The sequence below is a fragment of the Radiomyces spectabilis genome (assembly GCF_025331425.1).
Source record: "Radiomyces spectabilis strain NRRL 2753 chromosome Unknown BYT42scaffold_3, whole genome shotgun sequence".
NCBI lineage: Eukaryota > Fungi > Mucoromycota > Mucoromycetes > Mucorales > Radiomycetaceae > Radiomyces > Radiomyces spectabilis.
Genome location: NW_026251928.1, coordinates 1287748 through 1315369, shown reverse-complemented (window position 1 = coordinate 1315369; position 27622 = coordinate 1287748). Strand labels below are relative to the sequence as shown.

The following is a 27622-nucleotide window of genomic DNA, read 5'->3' as shown; positions in this document are numbered from 1 at the left end:
AAAATCAAAGCAAAAATATAAATCTTGTTTTCACAAAACAATAACACATGGATCGATTTTTTCATCATGTATCTTTGAAAAAGTCGATTTTAAAATTTTGTCGGAATGATTGACTTTTGAATAAAACACCTGCAGATCAGTTTTTTAGAAGAGAAAAGAAAAATGGAGAACAAAGAACGGATAGGATCAAAGAAAGGAGCAATGAATAAGAAAAAATAAAGATGGATTGTTGTTATACGATGAAAATTGGAATTGAAGTAGTACAAGATATGATACATTTCTAAAACTTTACACTGCGAGCCACATTGGTCTTGATACCTGTGGTTTCGCCACCATAATTGCCTTGCAAAGGTTTGACCACTTGTCGGACAGAAGACAGTTTCTTGAGTCTCGATTCGTATCGGTTGCGATGCTTGACACGCGCGTTGCGGTTCTCCTTCTTGCGATGCGGTGTAAGACCCTTGTTCTTGAGGATCTGATAGCTCGCAAGACGTTTCTCGCCATCTTCCACCTTGTAGTCGCTATCCATGACTGGCGTGCGCTCGGCTTCATACTGCTCCTTCTTGGCTGCTTTGCGCTCCGATTTCGTGGATGCTACCTGATTATAGTAATCGTCACCGTCGTCATCGTTGCTTCCTACTCGGTCAATATCGGCAGCCACCATTTCATCGGCTTCATCCCAGTCAGCTTCGTCCAAATCAGCCGATGTATCCTTTGGCTGAGGAACGCCCTTCTTCTCTCGTGGTTGACGCTCGCGATACGGCAGATCAGAATCGCCGTGGTATTTAGATTGCAATTTGGCTTGTTTCTACGATCAAGTAATTCGCATCAGTAAGGCCGTTTACACATAAAACCTCGACTCGAATCACTTACGGCATCAATTTTAGCGACATAGTCTCGAATGGATCGCTTCTTAGCAATCTTATCTTCCATATCCACCATATCCAGTGCATCCAGTTCGCCAAAGTCATCAGCAAAGGCCCGCTTTCTTTTCTTGCCTGCTTTGGCCGCCTTCTTCAGACTCTTGAACTCTTCTTCGATATCGAGAACAGCGCTTGAAGCGTCTTCAGCTGCTTCTTCCTCCAAATCGAGCAAATCGTCCTCGTCATCGCTGTAGGATACCGCTGCCGCTGCTGACGGCTGTGTCTTTTTAGATTTCTTGGTCCGTTGCTTTGATGGCTCAGGGATAACCTCGGTTTTATCGATAGCGGGCGCGTCAAGAGTAGCAATGAAATCATCTAGTCGTGATCCAAGCTTCTTTTCCACCTTTTCCAACTTATCCAGCGTCATGCGTAACTCCACTAATGCCTGAATCACAGGATGGCCACGCACATCTCGAACATCGGATGCTTTCAACACAAAGTAGAATGATACGTTTGTCAAATAGACCATCATGATATCTACCCAAAAATAAATCGATCAGTCAACTGCCATCAAGATGTAGGGGCAAAAAGAAGAAAAACGTACGATTTTTGAACAGGATGAATTGCGCTTCCAGTGAATCTTGTTGTTCATGAGCTTTAATCTTTGTAATGGTATCTTCCAATGACTTGCAGATTTCCGATTTCAACTTGAACTCGTTCAATAAATCCAGTAATTCAGGAGATTCATTCTGCAAGATTTTAATCTTTTCAGCGACCGGTAAGTTCTTTCGTCGCTTTTCCGTTTTGATGACGCTACAAAACAAACGGTGAATCAGACTTCCTGTGTCTTTTGATGATGGGGAATCTCATCACTTACTCAAAGTTAATATCGTCCAAATCCTTATTAACGTCTTCTACCAACTTTCGGTCGGCTTCGGCATCCTACAGGAGCAAATCATATCAGTGACTTTCACTTCATGTAGAGTCCACCAAGGACACTTACTTGATCAGCACCCGCACCCCATCCGGCCATGGTATCATCCATAAAATCAGCTTCGTCCATTGCATTCAAACGCTCCTTTTGAATTCGAAGTGCCTCTGCTTCCTCTTCTTGCATCTCATCCAGATCCGAGCCTTCATCGGCGTTGTAGTAAGCCTTCTTTGATCGACCCCATGTTTTGTCTAAACACAATCGAGTAAGCAACAATGTTAGTTATTGTTTTTAACAGCAATCAACTCAACATACCTTCTACTTCGGCCTCTTCTTCTTGATCGCCGCCGATAATCTCGTCATCTGACAATTCTTGTTCTTCTTCCTCTTCAGAGTCAAGACCTTCCAATCCGTACACTTCCTCTTCGCTCAAATCGTAATCATCTTGAGCATTGCGATCGTTCTCGAGAAGGATATTTCCACGTTCCTCGTGAACTATGTAAAAAGGAGTATCAGTACTCAAAATGTCAAAAGGCAGAGCAATAGTAGATCAGCTACATTCATCTTCGGAATCGTGCTCGATATCGTCCCAAGTACGAATGGCCTTGATCTTATCGCCTTGTCGAGGATCGGCGCTTTTGGCCTTTGCGTCACGAAACACTGCGGTTTTCTTCTTGCCCATCGATAGAAGAAGAGATGATATGCAAATAGGTGGATGAAAAAAAGCTACTGCCGGAAAGCTGCACAAAAGGGCGCTTGAATTTTTTGCGTGGCTTGTGCCCGGCTGCTGAGCGCAGCCCTGCCCGACAAATGAAGAAGCTTCCTATTTTGGATTAAGTTTTGAACTCAGCTTCATTCAGTTGTTTCACTCATTGCTTGGCTCTTCTGCAACCCACAGTTATCTCTTATTCCCTTTCAATGTTGTATATCCTTGGGTTTGTGCTTTTATTAGCCGTAGGTAGGGTCTGCTTTCAGTATTCGATTATGGAAATAGTATACCAACTTGGTTAATCTAGTGCTCTGGTTCGCTCGCCATCGCATTGCGCACGGTGCCTCACAGCTGGCCAATGCAACCAATCGTCTTTTGGGTTACCGTATCCTGCCAACCCATGAAGGATCGTTTGAAACTGACATTGAAGACGGCTTGACAAGTTCTCAGTTTGACCTCCATGCCAATCTAGCTGATAATGACCATCGTGCAGGACTAAAGGACAAGGAAGAAATTATGAGAATCATGAAAAGGGAAAGAGTCAGCTTTGATCAAGCCCGCCTTTTACGGCAACAGCGATTGCTGAAAAAGAATGCAAGTATAAATGCTGGCTTCACTTTGCGATATGGAAGTTTATTAAACTATAAATTTCTATAGAATATCGACCCTGCTACTGGTCTTCCACTGGATCCCAAATTCGTCTCTTTCGGTTCCTCTTCTTAGTTAAAAATAAGCCACTTTCTGCATTCATTCACTTTATATTTCACCACTTTTTTGTCCTCGTATCTTTCACCTCCCTATTCTCCGTGACCCAATTCCTGTTATTAGCTCAATTCAGTTCTCCATGCCATGGCAACCATAAAGCAAGCTGCTCCTCGTAGACACAGACTCGCTGTCGATGAATGGCAGTACTTGCGCTTGAAAATGCAAGTGTGTTCCTGTGACCCTTTTAGACTTGTTTCGTTGACTTGAAAGAAAAGCTTACGTGTATGTTTTCGATTACAGTTGGTCTGAAGAGCCCTTGAATGTAGACATTACAGAAATATCCTTTCGCATGACCATTTATCACGCATTACAACAAACCTTTGGTATCGCTGGCGTGTCGACTGTCATTGACATTTTAGATTGGGACGACAAAGCGCACGTTGGCATTATCAAGATCCCTTCGAGGTAAATAGTCTGGAGCACGTTTGTAATCTTCGTGTGACTAAAGTTTTACAGTGCCATGACGACTGTTTACGGAGCAATCGCTACTTATCAATTTTCCATGGCCAACCAACCGTGTATACTAGATATCCTTGGATCCTCGTCTCATTTAATTAGCTTGGCGGACGACAGCCGAGAGCTTTCGTTTTGATCATCGATTTATTATCATTTACTGTCTAAAGATGCATTTTCATTTATCATATCCAGCAATACTTTTCGCATTTGGCCTGTTCGGGGCGAATCGGGAACGTTGGGTGCTAGTCTGGTGGAAGAGAACATGACGGATGGGTTCAAAGACCCTCCAGGACTGATGTAACGGTTCGTTTCTTTGGAGCTTCTTGCAGTGGCTTGATCAGAAGAAACGATGGAAGGTGTCGTGTGAGATCGCATGGGAAGGGCTCGGATTGGCCGATGGGCAGTCGATACATCAGACAAGCGAAAGAGATGGCTTAGCCATACTTGCATATGTTCCGCGGATTGCGCTCGCAAGGTCAATCCTCGGTTAGGGCTGGCTTTGTTCATGATACTCGGTGCGGTTGAAATCCATTCATTGGCCAGAATCGGTATGCTTCCGTCCGTAGCGTGTGAGACTGTACCAGGCTGAAGCCGGAAAATGAGGTTATCTTGTAAATTGTTTGACAAGGTAGTCACTTTAAAGTGAGGCACGTAACGAGAGCAATCGGGTCGCGCGGGGTAATTCTTGGCATGCTTGTACTCGTGCAAAAACCCGGCTACGGAGGTAATATCGTACATGAGGCTCTGCAACAACTGCGAATCCTAGTGAAAGTACTTACCAGGAGTGAGTACATAAATATGTTCCTGCCATTGCTGGAGCACAGACGATTTGCGTTCCATACGTGCAGCAAAAAGAGGTTGCAGCAATGGGTGATTGTGATTCTGATAGCGCAATTTTTCGGGATGACGGAACCCTGCACGATCGGATACCAACTGGTCTTTGCACCGGTCCACGAAATGATACCAATCGTCATGCTTTTGAATACCATCAAATAACTGCATGATTGACCGGATACCAGAGTAGTTTCTTGGCCACTTGTCTTTGTACAGCTCATCCATCTCCAGGCACAGCTGACGCATCTCTTCTACTATATTTTCTTCCGATCGGCGTACTTGTCGCTGCAGTCGTAACACGGTGTCATGGATTTTGTTTTCGTGCTGATACACCTTGGTAAGCTGCTTCACCACCGCTAAATAATTGGATATCAACACAATGAATTATGCCTCGTGTGCGTGCATGCAAACGCGTTTCTATCAAAACAGTGGCCTTACATGAATTCATCAACCAGGGATCCTGCTGAGTGTGAGCCAGATGCGGATGATCATCGAACCATGTGAGCTGCTTATTGAGTCGAGCTACGCGACGGGCAGCTTCTTCCTTCAACTTGCAAAGGGTGGAGAGAGTTAAGCGATCATCACATCGGACAGACCCAATCATGCGTTTTAGTTCCTTTTTCATCATGGCAAGCTTGGGAAGCGCTCTCAGCCGTAGAAAATTCTCCAGCTCCGAATGCTGCCGTGCATTGGATCGGTGATGATGCTGCCATGCTTCGAGCACAGCACGAATACCGATCTTTGGCGAGAAATTTTCATGCAACAGAAAATCCTTGTCCGATCCATTTTGCGAAGATGATGACTCCTCGTTGGGCTGCTTGAAGAACAAGGCTTGATCCATTTTCTGGTAGGATTTCGTGACCTGACTTTCGACCGTGGCATACAGCACAAAATGATCATAGATTCGTTTCAGCAGCACTTGCCATGATTGTAACCGGTTCAAAAGCAACTGGATTGGTCGTATGCCTTCGGATTCCATCAGCCAATATCCCGGTGAACACTCTTTATCTTTGCTCTTCATTTCATAAGCAAATATGGGTGGGGGAGCATCCACCTCCAAGTTATCAGACGCAGAAAGAGCCGCTGTGGGTGTAAATGGTGGCACCGCCAGAGCTGACAGGGATGGAATCAAATGCTTCACCGAGGAAACTGGACTAGACACCATGGTCGAAGTCAAGCTTCTCGGACTGGTGGCGGAAGACTCTTTGTTCGCTGGAGAAGATGTCGAATTTCCTCCATTATCAGTTTCTGCTGCGACTTTGCTGCATGGTTTTGCCAACCATCGACCTTTGCTAGAACGAGCCATCATGTAATCAGTAAACAACAAAGAAAGAACGAGAAATGACGACGGAACGCAATTCCTTTCCTTTCTTTCTCGACAACCCAATATGAATTCGAAGTGATCTCTTAATATTCATGGTAGATTTTTAAACTATTAGTTCAGAACTTATTCACTAGAATTTAAGAAGCCCAGGGAGGCTAACCGAGGCCTTAAGTTGAACTCATCAATATCTTGGCTGAAATCAAAACTTGTTCGAGTTGTCCCACTCGATGCATCGACTCTAAATCGTCGCATCCGCCTATATGTTGTTCATCGATAAATATATTGGGAACCGTCCATTGGCCAGTTTTCTGAAATAGTGCTTTTTGAAGAGCATCGCCGTCGGATCGTTCATCCAGCTCCATCACTTCAAAGGGTACTTTGAGATCACTCAGCAGATCTTTAGCATCCTCGCAATAAGGACAATACGACTTGCTAAAGACCTATAATTATAAAAACCTATGTAAGTCATAGGTTTCCATATGGTTTCTACACTTTTGGCCACGCACCATCACTTTGTTGCGGCTGATGGCAGTGTCCACAATCTCGGCAGCTGTCATCTTGGTGGAAAAAGTTAAGACTTGACCGAATGAAGAATTCCCGGCACTCTGACTTTAAATCATTGCGGAAATAAATCAGCCAAGATCAAAAGCGGAAGCGAACGAGACGAGGAAGAAAATTTTTAAAAAAAAAATCAGATGTTGAATGCGATGAGTGATAGGGCATAATGTACAGAATCTTTTTTTTTGCCCTCTTTATATTAAGAGGTGATTATAGAATGATATACTATGTGACCACATAGTAGGAAAAAGGGACAAAAAAAGCGAAAGAGGGAAATGGAGGATATGCGATGAGGATGTGATAAATGTTGATTTTCCGTCCCTTGAAATTGGAGCTTTAGGATAATTCATTGAATAAATTGCTATTGCGATGAATCTCGGGATCGAACGATGAATTCGCCAGGGGAAAAGATAATGGTGTTGTTCCTGATGATGCATGAGAGTTTGTAGAAGGATGAGATAAGGATGAAGCGTGAGATGGTATCGGCCGGCCGGGCAAAAGAGGAGAGAGGTTGTCGTTCATCGCTAAACCAAGGCCACTATAAATTACGAGCCAACCTTGATGCGGATGATGAATACAGTGAAATCCATTTCCGGGAATGGCAAGAATTTCATACAATTCTCGGATATCGACAGGATGTTCGAAAAACATATCGTTCATCATACGGTGCAGCTGGACAAGGGTGTGATATTGAGCGGGCTCTGCAAATGATTGCCCAACCATAATCGCGCTGAGTTTGTGATATGCCATCTTGGCTCGATCGAGGATCATGGTTCGACGATCGCCCTGAAAAAAGTGGTAGATGAGATAATACTCTTATCATCATGCTGCGGCTGAAATCAACTTACCAGCACTTCGCCGAATAATTTCGCATGGACATCGTTGGACAACGTTGATTTGGCCGTCCACGCTGAAGAAACACACAATATATGAATTAAAAAATCTGCAACGCTCGTAAAAGGTGGTTACGCTTTTGCGATCACTTACCATTTGACCATCCTAAAGGTTCCGAAAAGAACCGTCTCTCAAACCGAGGATCCAGAGCTCCTTGATTGAACATCGTTTCCGCTTGAGAAGGCGCGACTGGAAGAGGTCGAATCGCTGTTGCTGTTGAGAAAATAAAACATGAATGAGCGACAAATATCGGATGAAAATTGGAGAAAGCTGGTAACTTACATTTCTGTGGTTCTCCGAATAAGAAGGTTGAGAAGAACGAAGTGTTCGTGCTACTATCGCCAACAGCTGAAGGGGGTCGAATAGGGACGATGGGCTGCGAATGACACATATTGGAGGAGGAAGCTTTGACGGTGCGATCATCAGCCGATAATCGAGTGCCAGTGTCGGTTTGCTGAAAATTATTCGGTGCTTGCCCAATGGCTGATACAGGTCGAGCGATAGATGTCGGCACCGTGGTGGCGGCGATGGGCGACGTACCCAATGACTTTATTTCAGAGTGGATGACAGACTGTACAGGAGGCGACAAGAGGATCGATCGGTCGACAAATGGCGTCTCTGAACTAGTTGACAACGGTATGAATGGATGTCGTTGACCTTGAAAAGCTTGCATAAAAAGTGGCGGTTCTTGAGGTACAGGAGCCGGTGACAGACTCATACCCGCTAAAGACGAAATGGTGTTATTCATCACTGTGCTTCCCGTCGACCCACGCATCAGTGCATCCATCAATAGCTTTTGTCTTGCTTCATCAGAAACAGGTTCAACCGCAGGTGGTGCCGGTGCAGAATTAGCTGATACTGCAGTCCTTGGTACCGCCTGCTTCTCTTCCTCGGAAGAAACTGCGGAAGTTTGAGTGATCTTGGAAGCCTGGTCTTCGGTAGATGAGGAGTGTGCATTTTCACCGGTTGCCTTTTGTGCTTCGGATTGCTCTTTCTGTTGTTGTTTTCGCTTTTCCTGTTCTCGAGTTTCGCGAAGTCGACGTTCTTTTTCTTCCTTCTCTTTTCGCTTTCGTTCTTTTTCAAGTATCCGTTCCCGTTCTTCCTTGATCCGTCGTCGTTTTTCTTCTTCCTTGCGTTGTCTCTCTTCCTCTCTTTTCTGCCGCTCGAGTTCGCGTTTCTGTCGTTCCAATTCCAGTTTGCGCTCTTTTTCCGCTTGTGCAGCCGCTTCTTCTGCTTTTCGTTTTGCTTCCTCCGCCAAACGCTGTTCTTCTTTGAGCTGTTTGAGTTGGCTAGATAATAACATGGACATGTAAGGATCAATGTTGAAAAGCGAAAATCAGCATATATTCAGTTACCGTTTCTTGTCCCTTCGACGTTCTTTTGTCTGCTGCTTCTTTAATTCCTTTTCTTTGCGTAGCCGTTCCTCCTCTTCCAATTCCTCGATCAAACGCTGCTGACGTTCATTGGCCACCTTTTCACGATATGCTGTTAGGATTCTTTGCTCAAACATTCGTGCCGCGAAAATCTGGAACATGCGTCGTCCATCTTCTATCCGCTCTTCATCTCCACGAGAATTCTGCCATAACAAAGCCAACATTATTAATGGGATGCTCATACCGTATCCATTCAAAAACTCGGTACCTCGTCGTCGTCGTCATCATCATCATCATCATCTTCGTTTGTCTCTTCCTCTTCATCTTCATAAATTTCGACTTCATCATCGTCGTGAGGAAGATAAGCTTCGTCTTCTGCAATACCAAATTGTTCCTCGTTTTGCATTCTTCGCTCCGCCAAGCGTTCCATCATGTCAAGGAATCTTTTGCCGTCATTTTTTAACAGGTCATCGGCAACAGTGATGATACCACCTAGTAATTTTTGGATGTAAGTCAACTATCACCCTACGGAAAGGAAAAGAACGAGTTCATCAGTCCCATGAAATAAAAAAACATACCTTTGACGGTCAAGCTGTTTCCAAGATCAAAATGTTGCTCCGTGGTGGTCCGTGAAATATGGACTTTTTTTCCGCCGGAATATGTCGTCAAACTAATCTTTCGCTGAACAATCTCCGATATTCCGTCCGAGTGATCCGAAGGATGTTCATAATCATGTTCTTGATCTTCTTCTCGTTCCGAATCATCCCAGTCTTTATCGTTGTCCTGAGTAACCTGCTGGTTTTCGTTCCGTGATGGTTGCTTTTCAGTGTTAGCATCATCCTTTGTAATAAGATTGGAGCCGTGTGATCCAAGTTTCCTGAATTCGGGAGGCATGAACGGTATTAATTTGCCCTGAAGACAGGTCTGTTGCTGGTGATTCGCATATTGTTCGAGCTCTTCGTAATAGGCGTCGTATAAACCCTCCAATTCGTCCTCAATCGCGTTGCTACCGTGCAAAAGATCAGTCACACTTTATCATGCTTCACGTACAACATGTCAATTTTTTTTCCCTGCTCACCGTTTTTTGCCGCAGACGGAGCAATTGCAACTGTGTTTCTGTTGTTCCTTCATTTTGCGAAGTACTGCTTCCTTTTCTTTCTTCACCAACGATCGTCGTTTGTCTTCGCCGAGCAACAACCAGAACTCTCTGATCTTTTGCCTTTCTTCGGCATTGCTGACACTGGACCAGATTCGGTCGTTATCGTGCTTATTCGGGGACATGTCAGGTGAATTTATGTTCTGGGTATTCACAAGCCAATGGGAACTGTGTTGACCGTAGGATTTGGAGGGATGACCGTTCGTAGCCCCTGATGCTTTGGCGATGTATTTGCCCTTCTTCTTGGGCTTTGTAGAGGCGTTTCCCGTAGGGCACTCGTGATAGTCTGTCGCATTCGAGGGTGGCGATGCCGCGATCTGGGGATTCGTGTCGGAAGGGTTATCATTATGAGGAGTGGAATGGACGTTTGTTTTTTCTGTCATGATGAATGGAAATGACAGCCGTCGGTTGAATCGGTGTTTATTAACAGTCGTAACCTTTCAGGTCAATGGCGGGAAATAAAAGGGACACAAGAATCGGCACAGATCAAGATCGGTTTGGGCAACGATCTAAGCATAAAAAAAGGTGGAAAACAGTGGTAAGTGACAGATGTACGGTAACCCAAAAGACAGTCGACGCACTTTATGCTTTATGCTACAATTTAACGGTCGTCTCGAGAAAGGAACTATCACAAAGAACCGACAGGAAATTCATGGGAATCAAATTAAAAAAAAATTATCCCATTTTTTTCTCTTGGAAATTGACCGCACCGTGCCGGATTGACATGTGACTTGGAAAGCCCAGCGTATATTTTTTTGATTGTCCGGCACAGGCACTGCGGAATTCGACCCTGAGTTGAAGATTTGCATTTTACCAAAAAGTCAAAATTCGCCATTGATAAAAAACGATGTCCCAATGTCTAAGCATGTTGTACAAAGAATAACTCATTAATGGCAAAGGTACAACTTATAGGGTACTATGAGTTCAATGTTTTTTTTTATTGATGTATTGGTGCCATAGATCAGGTTTCGTAAATCACGATATTTGATCATAGTGGTCATACTGTCCTTTAAACACACCACGTAAATGACTGGACTCAGTTCCTAATACTGTACAGGAAGAGAAACGATGCAATGCGTCAAAGCTGGCCACAGCACATCCTACGAAGCAGCCAAGTCAAATTTACTTTTGGAGGTCATGTATATTTTTTATTCTTTCTCTTGAATGCATCTAATTTCTACCAAAAACGGATTTCTTTTCTGGGGAAAAACGTATCATTTACATCATGATAGGAAGCGCAAACATGTTTTCAAACTAACGCATGACGTATGTCATTTTCATTTTATATGATGACAGGAAAAAGAAATAAAGGCACTAGACGGTTGAATCGTGAAGCTAACACGTTCATCTACCCTTTGTAAAAGCATAATGTCACGTTAGTTTCTGTAATGGTGAGGAAAAACAGACACGTATACAAAAAGGTGACAATTACGATGAAAATGCTTATTGTGGATAAATAACTCTGCCATCATGTAATACACATAACTGGCTAAGGATGATCCTTATTGCCACATTGATAAAATACAGACAATCGACATGAACGTATACAAACAAATACATTACAATGCGACGGTATGTAACAATGTATTAACCAGACAATCATCTCTTAAAGCCATTTTCGTAAGTATGTATGAGAGCGAAAAAGCAATCTGGAAAAATAAGACCGGACAGCAATCCAGCGAGTCAACACTGGCTTCGACGCGGATCACGTAGTGGTATTCTAAAATGACCGTGACAGAATGTCTTTTTTACATTACGTATTACGACATATCATAGTATGGAGAAAATAGAACATATTCGAAACGTTTCGGTCATCAAAATATAGTGCTGACTATGATCAAGATCATCCCAATTCACAAACCATTGCTTCACATATATTGTGGGCAAAGGAAATAATTTCCTAATGCCACAATGACAGAAAAAGGCAATCTTTTTAGCCACGTTTTTAGAGAGTTATTTTTATCTCGCATGCTAAAGAACCAGTGACTCGAATAGTTCGGTTCCGTATAACTTTAATATTATTAAATCATACCATTGGCTGAAAAACTTGTCAAAACCAATGAGCACGACTGAATTTCGTCTGCTTCGATTCCAAAAGGGTTACGGGGCCATCATTTTTGGTTCGTCACCAGGGAATGGCAAAGCTTAATACGATGTTAAGGCGGCCCTTTTTACTGGTTCCAATAAAAGAACTGGTCTATATCGAAATGGACTGGAATTCAAGGGGTTCAAAAAAAGGAAAAAAAGAAAAAAAAAAGGCAAGAGGATGACTTGGCGTAACAGGCCAAGCAAACCAACGCCGAGAGGTATGATCTCATCTATAAAAAGCATCGTTCATGCTTACTTCTCTTTTTCAGAAAAAAAAGAGCACCTATTTGGTGAAAACCAAAACAAGCAAATCATCAAACACGAAAAAAAAGAGACTCTCAGGTCACTCACCATCTTTCCATGTTGGCCACGTTATCTTCGATTGATCCCGCCGCAGTTTTGCCGCCGCTGACCCGCTCCAAGCATGGGAAGTGGATGGAAGCACTTCCTTCGTTTAGGTCTGTTTGTGGAGACGTGGATGCTGCCTCTGCGATTGTCAGTGCACCGTCAGGCGTCCGTCATCACGCGCGTACTGTGTCTCTACCTGCCCGATTGCCGAGCCAACATGCGTCCCGCCACCACCGATTATCCATGGACGTGCTTCTCGACGCTATCGATCTCGATCGACATATGAATCAGTTTTATACTCACGAAAGGGCTAAATGCGCTTTACGCCGAGTGACCCACCATCACCCCTTCAAGACCTCGCCTGTCGTGATACGCCGTCGATCCAAATCCGCTCCAGGTGCGTTGGAGTCTCGCCACAATCTCTCAACGCGCTGGTTCATCCCGATGACCGGGTCACATTTGAATGCTACGCCAAAAGAAATTGCGAAATCTATTGTTCAACAGCATATCGAATACGCTACCAGGAAATAAGGTGCCAATGCCTTCTCGACAACGTGACCTTTCTATGCAACTCTCCTTTAGTTTTATGAACTTGTCCTCCTTGTACAACACCCACTGTGTCAGTCGTTTTTTGTCATTGTACTCCTCATACATTCATTCACTGTAGTTTAATGTTTCTTTTTCAATACCTGCCACTCCTTGTCTGGTCCTCTCCTTCTTTGTGACAGTGCTCACATTATCACGACGAATTGTAGCTTCACCTGCTCGCTTTATGTATAGTATTTTGATGTAACAAGCCTCCTGCTTCGTTTATTGCGTCATGAGTCACGCGAGAATAACACAAACTACTACATTCCTTTGAAAAAAAATTTCTTCATATTTTGAATGAGCTTTATTTGTTGCGTGATGATTAGAGAAAATGTAAATTATCGATTCACGTTATTCCATCTGCCACGACAAACCGTTCACAGATATGCAACATTGGTCAATAACGAGATCATCGCTGAATTGCTTTGGTGAATATTTTTCTTCTTGCAAGAAAGTATCCAAGGCGGTACGCCAATCTCCTATTGCCTTTCACGATCATTGCTCCTTTGTCAAGTGATCTTTTGGGGACGGAGGAAGCTCAGTGGTTCGCGCTTGTTCCAGTATAGCATCCCTAGATGGTTCATCCTCATCTTCGGGGTTTTCTACTTTGGGGGATTGATCCTCTGTCGATGGGAACAATACGACGGCTGATGCTGTTGAAGGACCTGATGTGGACGGTGTTTTGTTATGATCCAGGGCTGGGGATGATGACAGTTCAAAATCTGGGGAACAAAAGATGGAACTGCTCATAGTACTGTGATCTTGAGGGGAGTTCTGGTTATGTTCACTTGAGGTCCTTCGTTTTTCTCTCGCTGGGATTCTGTGCAGTAACCCATATCCTACATCGCATCCAATGGATCCATGGCCACCCCAATCTCGATGAGGAACTAAAAGAACCTGAAGACCCAAGCGGCTGTTTGTTGGTTTCATATTGACAAACAAAGGTCTTCTTGTTCATCGCTCACCTCTCGACATTTGTCCCATTCCGAATTGTAAACGTAGAGCCTCAATGATTTACCCGTGAATTCTTCGATAAGTTGAAACAGATCGTCTTCGCTTTGAAGAGACAAATGCGGTGATCCGACAATGAAATCTTTATCAGGAATAAGCCCTACATACCCGATCAAAGTGAGTGGGACCGATATTTCTTCCATATAAGTCTTTCGTACCTGCCATCTCTGCCGGTGAGTTTGGTGCCACCTCCAGCACATGCCATATGTGTTCACTTGCATGCGCATACGAGCAGAAACGAATCGAACATCCTAAGTACTTTAGCCTCGCATCATTGATTTCCCCTCTGATCTGTCCAATATCAACCTATCAAACTTGTCTCATTGGAACCTTCCGTATGCCACTGCCTGCTAGGAATCAGCGTCAACTCTAAATTAAAGACCGCATAAGAAACCAATAGTGGCAGCTTAAATGGCGTGGGTTGCTAGCGGGTTTTACCTCGCGTCTCTTGGTCTTTGCTAGAGTATACGGTTAAAGGTACCGGTTTATCTTCAAATTCTCGCAGGTTTTTGAGCAATATTTGAGTGTTGCCTTGATTCTATTATGTATTGTTATTTTTTAGACGCAACTCGACTTTTCATGACCGGACAGTACCAGCGGCATGTGGTTGATGCTAATGATGTAATCGAAGAATTCTTCAATGCCGGCAACACTGGCCGGAGAATTTTCCTTGACCTGAAATACGAACATCAATGCTAGGGCACGCTCAAAGAAGTAGAAGCATATTATCGACTGACTTTAAGCACATGAAAGCCGTTTTGATCATCTTCTGCACTTTGTGAGTTTCCCATAATCACTGCCAAGTATGAATTCAACCAACACAATTTAAAGAGCGCTTGTCCCATTTTTCATGCGCACTGGAAAGAAAACCCAGCTCCTCTGCAACGACCCCAAAGCTCAATAATATATCGGATAATGTACACATCACGATCGATCCACCATGTCTTACAGAACATACATAATTGTTCTTGAGCTATAGATGCTTTCTGTAACCGTGCCATATTGCTTTGCATGGACGCGTCATCAAATTCTTCAATCTCGGTTTTGGACGGGAAATCATTCTGGCGATCTTTGTGACTCTTCATCTCCTTTGAAACGCCGCCGAAGCACACCGGATATTTGGCAGTGTCCCCAACTCAGACTTGACAGCGTGTGGTAAAAAAATAAAGGGAGTCCAAATGAAAACCTTTTTCTCTTGTATGAAATATAATCGGCATAGATGAATGTTGGGTGAGTTATGAGTTTATCGAGGAGAGTTGACAGTTCCACAGTGCTTGCATGTTCGCAAGTCTTGATTCGACGCAAATCGCTCAATGATTGGTTTCAGTTGGGTTCCCAAGTCGGTGCAATGGAATGACTCGTGGTAAATGATACGACGACAGTCGGTCTTGGCGCAGTACCATTGTAAGGTATCTGATAGATTTATGTATACACAAGTGACACAGTATCAGTTTTTCATTGTCAGTCATTGGTAAAAAAAAAAGATTCAGGCTGTTGGAATGATAGTTACCTATCTGATGAGGTAGCCGGATGCGTTCAATGACGATACCCACAGTGTTTGCAAATCGCACCGGGTTATGGGGAACTTTGGCTGTCATTCAACAAGCACACAAATTGATTAGTCACAAAAATAGTTTCAATCTTTGTGTTACCCCAGATTTACCGGGAAGAAGAAACATTTCGCCCTCGTTGATGTGGATATCCTTGAACTCTTCATTGTCGACTACTTTTATCAGCATGCTACCCTTGACTTGATAAAACCATTCCTATGTTTGTTTTTAATGTGATGATCAGCAGCAGCTTTTCCTGAAACGCAGGGAGTGTGTATCTTCACCTCGGTTTCATTGACGTGGTAGTCGGTGCGTGCGTTCGGGCCGCCCACCACCATGACAATGGTATCTTCACCCTTGGAAAGGATAAAGTTGTTCACGGGTGGTTGGAGCTTATGAGCGTTTTCGTCGACCCACTGCTTGAAGTTGATAGGCGGAAGAAGCATGTCTCAATAAAAGAATAAGAACCCCGAACCATTTAAACAATCACACAGGTGCCTGAAAGATCAACTGTGACCGTGAAAACATCCAAAGACCACCACAATCAGATAATACACAGCCAATGGTTCGCTCACAATGGCTCCCTCTCACAATCAATACCTTTCTGATTCTTTCCCAGGAGATTATCCGTGATTCCAAGGAAGGAAAACTACCTTTAATTTTACTTTGCGGGTACCATCTTGAGCGATTCAAGATAATCTTGTTTGACTGATTGATTATTGCCTATCCGTCTGCTCGGAGCCCTAGTGAAGCAAGAGTAGTGTCAACTGCTGGCACCATTTCGACATTGAAATCTCGCACATGTCTCAACCATGATCAATAACTGACCCTTCCGAGAGCTTGTCAAAATTGTAGCAATTATAATATTTGTTATGATAATGGAAGCGCCACGATTTTTTTTATTCTTTGTAAAACAATATCTATATGTGAGTTTAACCTTGAAGCACCCCAATTTGGGTCCACGTTGCGGCTTTTCGGCTTCGGACAAACCCCAGTTCCCTTTCCAGACTAGTTCTTTCTTTAAGAAACGATCAACCAGATGAGAGAAAAAAAAAGGAAAGATTATCCAAAGCTTGCGGTGAACACTTCGCAAGTTCAAGTGATGGCTTCTTAATAGTTGTTCTAGCAGCATGCCTGATAATTTTATTTTCACATCGTGGTTTCCTCAACACTAACTATGCAAGATTCCCAACTTTCGCATCTTTTTTTTTTTTTTTTTTATCAAGGTGAAAGCTCGTGAGAAAAGATTGTCTTTTCTAGACGTGCCCTTATTTGGTAATACGTACGGAAATCGAGAACCAAGTCAAAAATATGATAACCAAATTTGGGCCATCCCTGACAGTGGACAGGAAGGGACTCGGATCCACCGAAGTAAAAACTTAGATGGAACCCGCTTATGTGTCGTCATAGAAATGCTTTCTACGTATCATAGCAAATCTAGAATCAATTCATTCGTGTCCGATGGCTCCACGACACGACGGACAGGATATCGCCGAATCTCCCCCCTTTTTTTTGGAATGTCTGGCCACCGCTCCAAATTGATTTTTGGCACATGGACTCGATTGCTGTTATTTATTTCCATGGCTTCTTTAAGCCTAATACTTTGATTCATTTACATTGTCGTTTCTCTTGCCCGCAATAATGATGGATCCCCACTTTCCGCGTCTTTTTCCATTGAAGCGGTAATTCGTTAAAAACGATGCTGTCTGCTGGATGTACCTTTCTGTGATAATACTCATGGAATCGAGAACCAGACCAAAAAACTACGGTAGCCAAATTTGGGTCATCCCTTGGTAAACATAGTGCTGGCCGTTGTCGCATGATATCAACAAGGATTTGAATAGAAGTGCGATTTTTTTTTTCTTTTCAAACGATGAAAACAATGTGATAAAACGAAAAAGGACGCCGTTCTCTTTTTCGTTACTCTTTTTTCTCTTTACTTAATTTTTTACTCCTAGGCTCTCTCGTCGCTCGTTTGATAAGAAATGATATTAGTATTTCCATCCGATCTCAAGCCAGTCACAGCCAGCCAGCCAAACCGAGTCGTCGAAGTACATTTATCTGTCGTTACAGCCAGTCATCCAAGTCGAGTTCGCCCATTGTCCTTAGTTCATAATTCATAGTATGTTGTATATCGTTGATCGCCTATCTTTCGTGTATCGTATTGTGTATCGTCCGTATCCAATCGTCCAGTCCTCCAAACCCAACCGCCTATTTTCGTCCATAATCCATCGTCCATCGCCACAGTCAGTCAGCCACAAGGAGTCGTAGCGAGAACATGTCTTGAGCAGGTTCTTCGTATATTGCCTCAGCCAGTAAATTATGACTCCGTATCCCAAGAGCATGTCATCTTGGTTGTTTTTTTCCCGCAATCGTCCATTACTGAAATTGAGGAGCCAATAAATCAGCCAGTGTGAGCCATATCGAGATCGTGCCACAGAAGGGTCTTTTATTTTCCGTATCGTCTGTTGCCCAAGTCGATAAACCGACGTTTATAGCCAAACGCGTCGTACCGTAAGCCTTTTTGTCCGCCATTGTCTGCAGTGGGAAAATCAAAAGCCAAGCAAGCTGTGTCGCACCGAAGATAGGTCATGTAATCGAAAGGCCAGAATGTCACTGCCGTCCGTTATCGGGATTGAAGTGCTGCCGTCAGCTAACCAGCCAGTCAAGGTCAGCCTCACCAAAGTCTTACGCCTGCTGTCGTTCATCACGAAAATAACGTAATCCGCTAAAAAGCCAAGGCTTTATCATTCTATCAAAACTCCCAAGCAGAAATCCGGAAACCGTCATGAATTCAGAGACGAAGTCTGTAGCATTGTCTGCAACCAGTGGTCGAGGCCTCGTTCTTGAATGGGAGTCTGAAGAAGAGAATTTCCGCCAGATGATTGTCATCGAAGCTTGGGAGCGCCTTTAGTGCTATTGGCCCATGATAATATCAGCAACCTGAATAGCTTATGCGTGGGATGGATGACATCGGTTGTAATGGTTGGCTCTCCTGAACAGGGCGGATCCGACGAATTTCGTCGTAATGGCTCCGATTAGTCGTCTGCATAAAATTCCACCCTGTCAATGTTTTTCTTGTCCGTTTTTTGCGATGCACGATGATTGACAGAAGGCTGCTTCGATAACTGTTGGGACTGTGCAACTGTATGGGGCTGGAGCCAAATGCTGCTCTTCATGCTGTCAGCAAAGGGCGTCTTGCATCAATTTTGAACTTTTTTTGACAAGGTTCACGAAACTTGTCGAACGATAGCGACTCCACGTCGGCGGTCTGACCAGGTTGGGAAAGACGCGGTTCCGCTCATCAGCATGAGCGAGGGTGGGACTTGTTCGACGAATTAACCGTAAATTGACAGGACTCCAACGTCATGAACACTCGGACGATGCGGATCTTTGGGCATTCCTCTCGAACAAATGCTTTGGATTCTCAAGACACCAATCACAGCAGTGCGCTAATAAACAAAACGACCTTGGTGAGTATTTCTCGTAAGGATAAGCGAAGAAATGAGCGTGTTTTCTTACCTTTGTTGGCACTATTTGATAGCCTCGCCAATTATATCGCGTGTAGGCGCCCCTGAATTCGCCTCAGTCCGACGTAGTACCGATTAATCTTCCATTTTTCAGACATGGTGACAAGAGTATCATTCGTGTTTCCTTGCTTTCTCTCACAGTGGAATAAGACCCACGTATAAGAGAAAAGCAAAAGTGGATACTGCGCGTGATATCAACTGAACGATTGTTCAGCGTTAGTATAACTGGTTTTGTCGCTATGCCGCTTGTCTATGTATAGCATTTACCTTAATTTCAACATAGTTGAGCGCAGAGAAGGCACCGGATAAGCAGTAGGCGAACAACACTGAAAGCGAGGCCGAAGTACCGGAAAGGCGACGATCGGGAAACGACAACAACGCCACAGACCCATCACTCCACGCACAACACCATATCCTCCCCTGCCTCCTCCTCTTCCTCCAAAACCCCAGCCACTACCCGCCCACTACCGCCCACTACCCGCCCACTACCGCCCACTACCGCCCACTACCGCCCCATATATCCCTATCCAACCCACCTCCCGCACCATCGACTCCAAACCACCGCAACCCAAAGTGTGGAACATACGTATGTTCCACAAGGACACCGATCCGATAGTAAACGAGGAGCGAACAACCAAGGGCGGAGAAGACACGGACGGACACCAACGGTAGAGAATAGCGAGTGTGGACAATCATATCGCCTGCTGGTGATCAAGCAGCAAACGTAGAGGATCTTCTTAAGCCACAACGCAGCCGAGGGACGGAAACACCAGGGAGGACAGCGATGGTGGAAGATCATACCGCTTACTGGTGGGCCAGCCAGCAAGGGCAGGGGAATCATCCAGCCAAATCGGAACCAAGGCGGAGGATCAACGTAAAGAGACGACCAATGGAATGAACGAGGGCGGGGGAGTAGTACTTTAAGCTAATCGGTTTGTTTCGTGATCTACAATGATTGGAAATAACCAGTTAGGTTCATTATGAATACAATGCAAGCCACAGAGTAACTAACCTTGTTTCGATGTCACCAAGCGATGAGACAAATGGAACCCGCCATACTGTATATAGCTCGTATCAGGAACTATTCACCGTGGCAGAACATTGACGTCATTATTGAAGCCGTTGAGCGATTGTAAGAAGTTTTACCTCTTCCTTTGGAACAACGAACGCAGAACAACCACAATTACTTGCGTGCCTGTTATCAGCAAAGCGTCTCCGAGCTTCATCGATCCATGCTTCGGTCGTAAATTGCTTGTTGTGCCCTACTGGATTTGGATAGGAAATCACAATATGTCGGAATCCCAAGAAATATGATACCTGGGCCAAATCGGTTGCGGACACCGACGGAAAGGACAGTGTGGCTTTCGAGCAAGGTGTTAAGGTAAGTGCAGAGTTGACGATCGCCATGTTTGGAGTCATTTCCTTGGTTTTCGTTGCCCAACCATTCATAATTCACGTACTAGTCATATTGTCAAATAAAATGTGTGTCGATCGTCGGTGGGTTAGTCTTGCTGTAAATGTTGTATTGTTGAGCATATTTATTGTATTTAATGTTCAATGGGTTCTTTTTGTTGTATTTTGCATATCCGTCCATCGATGTCAATCTAATTTCTCTATCACGTCATTCATTTTTTTATTGAAACATTTTCACATTGAGGATACTGAAAGCCGTTCGTCCAAGTCCATCATTCCCGGTTACCATGATGTGCATCACCTTTGTGAGAAGCTTGATACCTTACCGCAGCGCGTTTCCTAGACAAATTCATTGTAGTCCCTTGTGAGCGAGCATTATTTCGTGATTGTAAAACAAATGCAGCGGGCATCTGTTTATAGCCTTCATTTAGTCGAAGTGGTGCACTCAAATCGTAGTAAATAAATGAAAAAATGTGAAAAGTTGGTATGCTCGAGATAGGAGAAATTCATGGTGCGGAAATGTAAAGTATCGGTAAAGCGATGGCAACGGATTCACTGCGCATTCCGGCTCCATGGTAAAAAAAAAAAAAAAAAAAAAAAAAAAAAAAAAAAAAAAAAAAAAAATATTATTTGACAAGCATGTTGCAGACAATTTGTACCAAACGCTCATTGCCGGTTAATGCACTCAAATGTTTGAAGAACACGGATCAATTGTTTTGCTATCGTAGTAATTTTATAACTGGCAATACTGTCATTAAAATTCGGTTGGCATACTCTCAATTGTTATGCCGGTTTAAACTAGCTGTAAATGTGACCACGATCGCGCGAATGGTGAAAGCGCAAGAAAAAAATCTGACGATATTTGAGGGTGAACAGACGAGGTTCAGTGATTGATGAATAAAAAGAAACTTGCCGTTGAAAAGGTCAGAATAGAATCCACCGAAGAAATGAAAGTCAAAGATAATGAAAAATGAAGCTCTTCTTTTTATACGACACTATTAAAAAACCCAATAATGCATTTTCTCTTTTTCATTTTTCCTATGTATATATCAGGTACGCCGGCTTACGGTTACAATTTTCAATTGATTCTCTAATGGGTGCTTGGTACCAAAGCACAAAATAATCCAAGCTAAACACTTCAGCCCCCCAAACAATCAACTTCCTATCAGCGCATTTTGCACAATGTCTGAATTTCGCGTTTTATTCGAACAGACAAGAGTGGATTAAATTGAGAGATATCTTTCGAATCTGTTCTCAACAACAAATTGAAAGGTGTCCAGAAAAAAAAACGACTAGCTATGCGTCTGCTCCCACATTTAATCGGCAGCCCTCTTACCTTTGCGCCAGAGAAAACGCAACTGCACTGGGCCCAAATCCGTCAACAATGTCCGCCATGGGCCCGGTAATCGCTTTCCACGATCAGTCACCGCTGACGTATTATAGGATTGCGCCGCGCACATGCCTTCACCATCCTGGACTTGACCTGTGACATGCATTCCAACGATTCAAAAGTCATCTTTGAAAATAACGCTCTTGCCTCCAGCAACGTCCAGTATAAAGTCACAGTATTCCCGTTCGGTTCAAGACGTACCTTTTCGAGGTCCCGTCGGGTCCTCTACTACACTTACCAGATTGATCTTTGCAGTACCGCTTCATGAATAATATGGCCGAGTTTCTGTCGCAACCGGTAATACCTTCTCCATGGGTCCAAGGAACAGACCGTTAGATAAGCCTTGACATCAACAAAGATCAGGCATCCCATATTATCTTGATTCTCCTTCGCAATCATACACCTATATTTTTTTTCTTGGGTAGTCTTTTGGATAGCGCTAATCCGATGACATTGAAACAGGTTCTTTGTGTACCCATTCTGTTGCACAGATGCTTCAAACGATGATATCAAACACTATTGGTGATTGTTAATCATAAGTGCTACATCAGTTGCTTAGATGGTGAACGCCTTACCAGCTAGCGGTGTCGATCGTCAACTTCCAAACGTACATTTTGAATCATTGTGAGCGCATCACTATGGCGCTTTCTTGCATCAAATACACATACCTAAGGTACATACAGACTGGCATCTTGGTGTTGCCTTGGATTTAGTTTTCTTTACGCGCTTACTGCCAAGACAAAGTTGCAACGTAACACACATTGAGCTTTATAAAAAGCTGTTAGACATGATGCTGCAAAATGTTCCCTCACGAGAAACGGGCATTACCAACTAGAACATAAAATAATAAAAAGAAAAGGATGTGAGGTGGGAGACTCTGACAAATTAATGACAGGATGAGCTTTGGGCAACCGTAGCAACCAAAAAAAAAAAAAGAAATCATTTGATTATGACGCGCCTGATGGCACGGTGGCTCCGTCCACGCGGAGATTCACTTTCTTTGTTTGACCATGCAAATGCGCAGAAGCAATCCAAACTGGCTAGAATGCAATGATCCGCTGAAAAGGTGGCAAAAATATGACAAATCCTGTTTCTAATGGTGGTCACTGACAGTTTATTTCCTGAATAAAGTTCATCCCAGGCTTCCTTCTCGGCCGACCCATCGGCTTTCTTCCGTTTCACCACAAATGCAAAATGTGTAAGCGCGATCGATTTGCAAATTTGATTGGCCACGGAGAGCCAATAAATTTCAAGTAATATGAAATGCGAGGAGAGGAGCGGCTAACCGTTCCATCCCTTTTCCATTCACTCTCAAGTACCTCTTCATGACCAAGACCTTACCGACGCAAGATTCAGTAGAAGCTAAACGATGGCTCATCATTGGTGCTTATCAAGCAGGTGCTTCTGAAAAGCATGTTGCACGCATCGCAGGAATTTCACGCACAGCCGTCCGTCACATTATCTTGAACTACCAACGTACAGGTTCACCGTCATTACCAAAGCAAGAACCTCTCAAAGGTAATAGTGAGAGGCATTTTTAAAGTTTATGGATGTTAATATTGATATTGGTGCTGTGGGGGTTGTATGTGCGTACTTGTTTATTTAGCCAAGTTAAAGCCGGTGGTGGAGTATGACGAAAACGGCAACTTGATTGAGAGTGACGATGAGGATAGCGAACAGGTACTATTTTTTATGAACCCACCGATGGTGGATAATGCCTCCGCCTTTTTGTTAGCTTAGCAAGCAATGATATTTTAGGACCATGGATCGTCTGCATGGATCGACCGTTCACCCAAGGAAATCCAAAAATCACCGATCCACAAAAGCCCCAAGCTCAACAAGACACTTACCACCAAGCAACTTCTGGCTTACGTATCCGAGCAAATGCAAACAACCAAACAACAGGTCAGCACCGACTTAACATCAACTTGATTGTTTTCCGTTTATTAATCATCCTGCAGTCCGCTGAGGCCTCCACTTCCGAGTCTTGGCGACCTCTCACCCCTCCCAGAGACAGTCGTGGATCCATCTCGTCAGATAAATCGCCGCCGCAACTACCGTCTTCTGCGATTTCCCTACCGCCTTCACCACCATTGAACAGCGTTGACAAATCCGTTCCCAAAGCGCCCCCTTCCATCAGTAAATTCGATCAGACCATCAAAGGGTACGAAATATGGACCCACGAAGATGATATGGTCCTGGTTGATCATGTGCTTACCCGGCTACAAGGCGGACGCTGGCGTGAACTCGAAGCCAAGTTAGGTGGTCGCCACAACGCTCGTTTGTGCCGTGAAAGATGGCAATTTCTGCGGAAATTGCTGCTGAAAGGTATCAACAACAAACCAGAAGTTCCATCCGCATGGACTGCGAAGAAGAATAACGCCTAGGATTCTCAATGTCTTGATGTATCCCAGCGTCTCTTCCATTCTACCCTATGCTCGTGGTTATTTTTTTTTCTCACCTCATCCCTTATCCAACCCTTCTTTCTTTTCTTCTTCTGGCTTAGCCATGCAGTTGCTAAAAGAATGCATGTCCGTTAAGTATGCTATCTCACCGACTACTCCGACCTATTCCTGTCTCGCTTTATAATAAAATAGCCAAGTCAAGTCTTCTAATTCTGCAGCGTGTATCAACGACATTTTGGTAAAGATAGAGTCCTGGTGTATCACCATGGTTAACCGGATAATAGGAAAGTGTGACAAAATTGCCTCAATAGGATCATTCTCTTCCGGTCCATGTTTATAAAAGAATAAGAGAGTATGGTATGACATAGATGATTCATTTTATTCAGCTAGATCGCTAGCTACGATGTGAATACATTGCAAGGATTGTGTTATCGCGGAGGGAATATATCTACTCGATGAAGAAACAATTGATCATATACCGGAGGCAGCCATGAGTTTGGTGACGTTTTGAACAAATGCAGGAACGATTCGTGGCAAGACTACCAGTTCCGGGGCTTGGAGCGTCATTTCATGAGCCGTGGGACTGTTTGTTTCGTCAATATCGTCTTCATCCGAGGACGAATCGCTGTCATAATTCAGTTCATCCATATCATCGATCATGGTCATCACCTCGGCATGATTGGGTAAGAAGTTGAAGGCTTCATTGGCTTGCTGTCGCGATTCCACAGTGGTATCCTGCACCATCAACTTTTCACGTCGTCGACGAAGATGTTGCTCCTTTCTGCGACGGTGGTAATCACACACGGCTTCCAGTTCCTGCAAAAGAGTTTCTTGCTGCTGATCATCGATCCCCGCGTCTTTGATTGTCTGGTCCAAATCCAGTTTCCCAGAAATACCGTTCGATAAGAAAGCAAACATATTGTCCACATAGCCCAACAATTCATCAAACAAATGGGACTTATCCTGAGCATGGACATTATGAACAAAGAAATAAAACCGTTGTTCATGGCGTTGCACCAGTTCAATAAACGGTTGAGCGGTGTTGGTGACATCGTCTGCATCCAGAGAATCGAGTAGCTTGATCAGATCTTCAATGAAAGCTGCCAAATGCTGAATAGAGTCGCCAATGTTGGCTGCTTTATACACTTGCGCCAGTGGTTGATAAAAGATGGCAAAGATTTCTTTCAACAACTCTCCTGTGACGCCCTGGAACACCAAGGTCATCATGATTTCTTGCTCACGCTTGCGGGCGTAAAGCAGCCATAGCTGATAGAGCTTCTTGACGAGAAGGCGGGATTCAGTCTGTCGCGCATCATTGGCAAAAGCGACCTTCATGATTTGATCGGCACTGAGAACAGGCGCAATATCTTCGTTGCGTAATACATCGAGGGTCTCGGTGATCGGACGTTTGTGGACTAGCATCAAAAAAGCACGTCAGTCCAAGCAAACCGATGAATTTATTCGTTGATGTACAAACCTGGTCCATTACGTTGGTTGTAAGGAGGTGCTTCGGTGTCCACGGCATTTCGCAGCTTTTGACATAATGGCTCGTCATTGATACTCTTTTCCAATTCCTCGATATTCTTCTGCAACTCCTTGGCTTCATCGTGCATATTGGCCAGTATAATTCTAAGTTGGCCATAATTAGCATGCAAGCGTTTTTTTTTCGTACTTTTCTTCTGCCTCGTACCTTTGAAATAAACTACGGCCGCCAAACGGTTGGGCCAAGAACAGATCCAGCACTCCTTTGACCATTGAAAAGGGGTTGGAAAATTTCAGGATTTGTGCAACCGCGCGATACGGCATCAAAGAATGGGTTCGTTTCAAACTGGCGATATTTTCTGCCGACCGATCCGACGTAACAAATTGAGTATGAAGCACAAAGGCGAAACTGTTGCAAAAGGCAAACACAAAGAGAAAAAAAACGTGATTGTAAATAAATAAAAGAGGGGTTCTTTCACGGACATCAGTGGTAATTGAACTTACTTGATTCTTCCCCATTCAAATGCCTTCAACAGCGGCGCCGGCAAGTCTTGGATTTGTTCCGTCTTTTTAATGATATCGAAAATCTCGATCAGCCCGCCTTTTTGCATCACACGCTTTTTCAGCATATCCAGCAGATCATTGAGTTCCATCACTTTACGATCCACTTCTTCGCGAAATCGTTTCTCCTCCGCCGCACGTTTCTGATCCATTTCCCAACGTTTCTCGCTGTCGGCCTTTTCTTCCGCCGACAGTTGAAAAGTGTCACGTGTCAAGAAGTCTTGAAACACGGTGCTTTTAGCCAGTTTACTGTCTGTCGCTATTTGCCGCAAAAACGAGCGCAAAAGGATCCGATCTTTCTCGCGGTATAAATGCTGATTCGATTTTCCGTTACCACTGGCTACATCACGCACTTTGCTTGGGACCGAGGGAATGTCCAAGGTTGGAAAGGCTTTTTTCAAGTCATCCTCAAGTTGGCGGAAATGACCATGACGACGAGCTACGTAAGCGGGTGATTTCTCGGTATCTGCGAAAAGTGTTTGAACCACAAATTCGGCATGTTGATGCTCTCGGATGGTGCGACGTTCGCTCACTTCGCGAACGGTGACCACATTGATAAACAGATCATTGGTGCCAATCCACTCGAGGTAAGTGTCGTCATTTTCTAGCAAGGACAAATCTTTGGATATTGCGTTGGCGAGTTCGGTATCATCATTGTGAATGTCCTGTGGAAGCACATGAATGCTTTCTTCCTGGCCTTGCACTGTCTTGATAGTAGCGGACAGAGCGATGGTGAGCATTTGTTCGAGCTTGTAGAGCAAGACGCGGCGCTGGGTGGCTCCTTTGTGCTTGGGCGCATAGGTGTCGAGCTTGAGAGCACAAAAATCATCGAGAAAAGTCTGCACCTTATCCCAGAATTGCTTCTCGTTGTTCTTCTCGAGCAGTGGAAACTCCAAGACGAAGTGCTGGAAGATATAGCGCAAAAACGGAAGATCGGTCGAGGGGTGGTCTTTATCCAGCAAGTCAGCAAGCTGGTGGTTCTTACGTAACCTGTTCAGTTCCTCATGTAACTGAATGGTAATGAGTTCACGTTTGAGATAATGGAGTTGGTTTGGAGTCAAGTTCATGACGAAAAAGACAATGGCATGGCGTCATGGAAGAAAAAAACGGGGCCTCTTTTTATTTCTCAAGCGCTATTTTCTATTTTGGGTCCGCTTGAATTTCCCTCTTTCGACGGACATAGTCGCACCGCCAAGCGCACACATGCCCTCTTTTTTTTTGACTATCCGTCGGAATCATCCGAATAGCCACTTTAATCGGCTGATGTTATGCAAACCAGGTTTCTCACCAGCACACTTCTTGGCAAAAGAAAAAGGCTGTGGCTGATAACGATGAATGTGACGCATGAATTAAAAAAAGGTGTCCTCTACTTGGTGTTCCGTGTCACGTAAAG

At 44.0% G+C, this 27622-nt stretch overlaps 10 protein-coding genes across 10 annotated transcripts; 3 read left to right on the top strand and 7 right to left on the bottom strand.

Moving 5' to 3' along the window:
* Positions 1–280: 280 nt before the first annotated feature.
* BYT42DRAFT_491729 (Sas10 C-terminal domain-containing protein) lies at positions 281–2476 on the bottom strand (the record flags this gene model as incomplete). The annotated part of the gene is made up of 7 exons (XM_051564099.1): positions 281–808; positions 874–1400; positions 1468–1676; positions 1741–1805; positions 1867–2045; positions 2110–2289; positions 2353–2476. 7 exons carry the CDS (start codon positions 2474–2476, stop codon positions 281–283), a joined length of 1812 nt encoding a protein of 603 aa, XP_051426238.1.
* Positions 2477–2656: 180 nt separating this feature from the next.
* Positions 2657–3608, top strand: BYT42DRAFT_560059 (uncharacterized protein). Its single transcript, XM_051567199.1, has 4 exons — positions 2657–2752; positions 2811–3097; positions 3161–3522; positions 3586–3608. Exons 1-3 carry the CDS (start codon positions 2713–2715, stop codon positions 3224–3226), a joined length of 393 nt encoding a protein of 130 aa, XP_051426237.1. The 5' UTR covers positions 2657–2712; the 3' UTR covers positions 3227–3522; positions 3586–3608.
* Positions 3609–3874: 266 nt separating this feature from the next.
* On the bottom strand, positions 3875–5864 carry BYT42DRAFT_611474 (uncharacterized protein; the record flags this gene model as incomplete). Its single annotated transcript, XM_051571506.1, has 3 exons — positions 3875–4440; positions 4504–4914; positions 4997–5864. 3 exons carry the CDS (start codon positions 5862–5864, stop codon positions 3875–3877), a joined length of 1845 nt encoding a protein of 614 aa, XP_051426236.1.
* A 185-nt stretch (positions 5865–6049) lies between these two features.
* BYT42DRAFT_611473 (putative glutaredoxin) lies at positions 6050–6439 on the bottom strand (the record flags this gene model as incomplete). Its single annotated transcript, XM_051571505.1, has 2 exons — positions 6050–6322; positions 6389–6439. 2 exons carry the CDS (start codon positions 6437–6439, stop codon positions 6050–6052), a joined length of 324 nt encoding a protein of 107 aa, XP_051426235.1.
* Positions 6440–6526: 87 nt separating this feature from the next.
* Positions 6527–7265, bottom strand: BYT42DRAFT_234518 (uncharacterized protein). The gene has a single exon (XM_051562632.1). It carries the CDS (start codon positions 7209–7211, stop codon positions 6777–6779), a length of 435 nt encoding a protein of 144 aa, XP_051426234.1. The 5' UTR covers positions 7212–7265; the 3' UTR covers positions 6527–6776.
* A 4963-nt stretch (positions 7266–12228) lies between these two features.
* Positions 12229–13149, top strand: BYT42DRAFT_560049 (uncharacterized protein). Its single transcript, XM_051567198.1, has one exon. It carries the CDS (start codon positions 12312–12314, stop codon positions 12828–12830), a length of 519 nt encoding a protein of 172 aa, XP_051426233.1. The 5' UTR covers positions 12229–12311; the 3' UTR covers positions 12831–13149.
* Positions 13150–13382: 233 nt separating this feature from the next.
* On the bottom strand, positions 13383–14588 carry BYT42DRAFT_491249 (GRASP55/65 PDZ-like domain-containing protein; the record flags this gene model as incomplete). Its single annotated transcript, XM_051564062.1, has 6 exons — positions 13383–13784; positions 13853–13998; positions 14057–14182; positions 14229–14267; positions 14337–14436; positions 14463–14588. 6 exons carry the CDS (start codon positions 14586–14588, stop codon positions 13383–13385), a joined length of 939 nt encoding a protein of 312 aa, XP_051426232.1.
* Positions 14589–15141: 553 nt separating this feature from the next.
* Positions 15142–15894, bottom strand: BYT42DRAFT_491069 (3-hydroxyanthranilic acid dioxygenase; the record flags this gene model as incomplete). Its single annotated transcript, XM_051564048.1, has 4 exons — positions 15142–15311; positions 15409–15489; positions 15562–15664; positions 15733–15894. 4 exons carry the CDS (start codon positions 15892–15894, stop codon positions 15142–15144), a joined length of 516 nt encoding a protein of 171 aa, XP_051426231.1.
* A 7069-nt stretch (positions 15895–22963) lies between these two features.
* On the top strand, positions 22964–24487 carry BYT42DRAFT_559998 (uncharacterized protein). Its single transcript, XM_051567197.1, has 4 exons — positions 22964–23299; positions 23388–23461; positions 23540–23686; positions 23743–24487. The coding sequence occupies exons 1-4, from the start codon at positions 23107–23109 to the stop codon at positions 24166–24168; spliced, it is 840 nt and encodes a 279-aa protein (XP_051426230.1). The 5' UTR covers positions 22964–23106; the 3' UTR covers positions 24169–24487.
* Position 24488: 1 nt separating this feature from the next.
* Positions 24489–27315, bottom strand: BYT42DRAFT_559997 (uncharacterized protein). The gene is made up of 4 exons (XM_051567196.1): positions 26173–27315; positions 25877–26077; positions 25664–25815; positions 24489–25601 (listed from the first exon to the last, which is right to left on the bottom strand). Exons 1-4 carry the CDS (start codon positions 27294–27296, stop codon positions 24658–24660), a joined length of 2421 nt encoding a protein of 806 aa, XP_051426229.1. The 5' UTR covers positions 27297–27315; the 3' UTR covers positions 24489–24657.
* Positions 27316–27622: the final 307 nt, after the last annotated feature.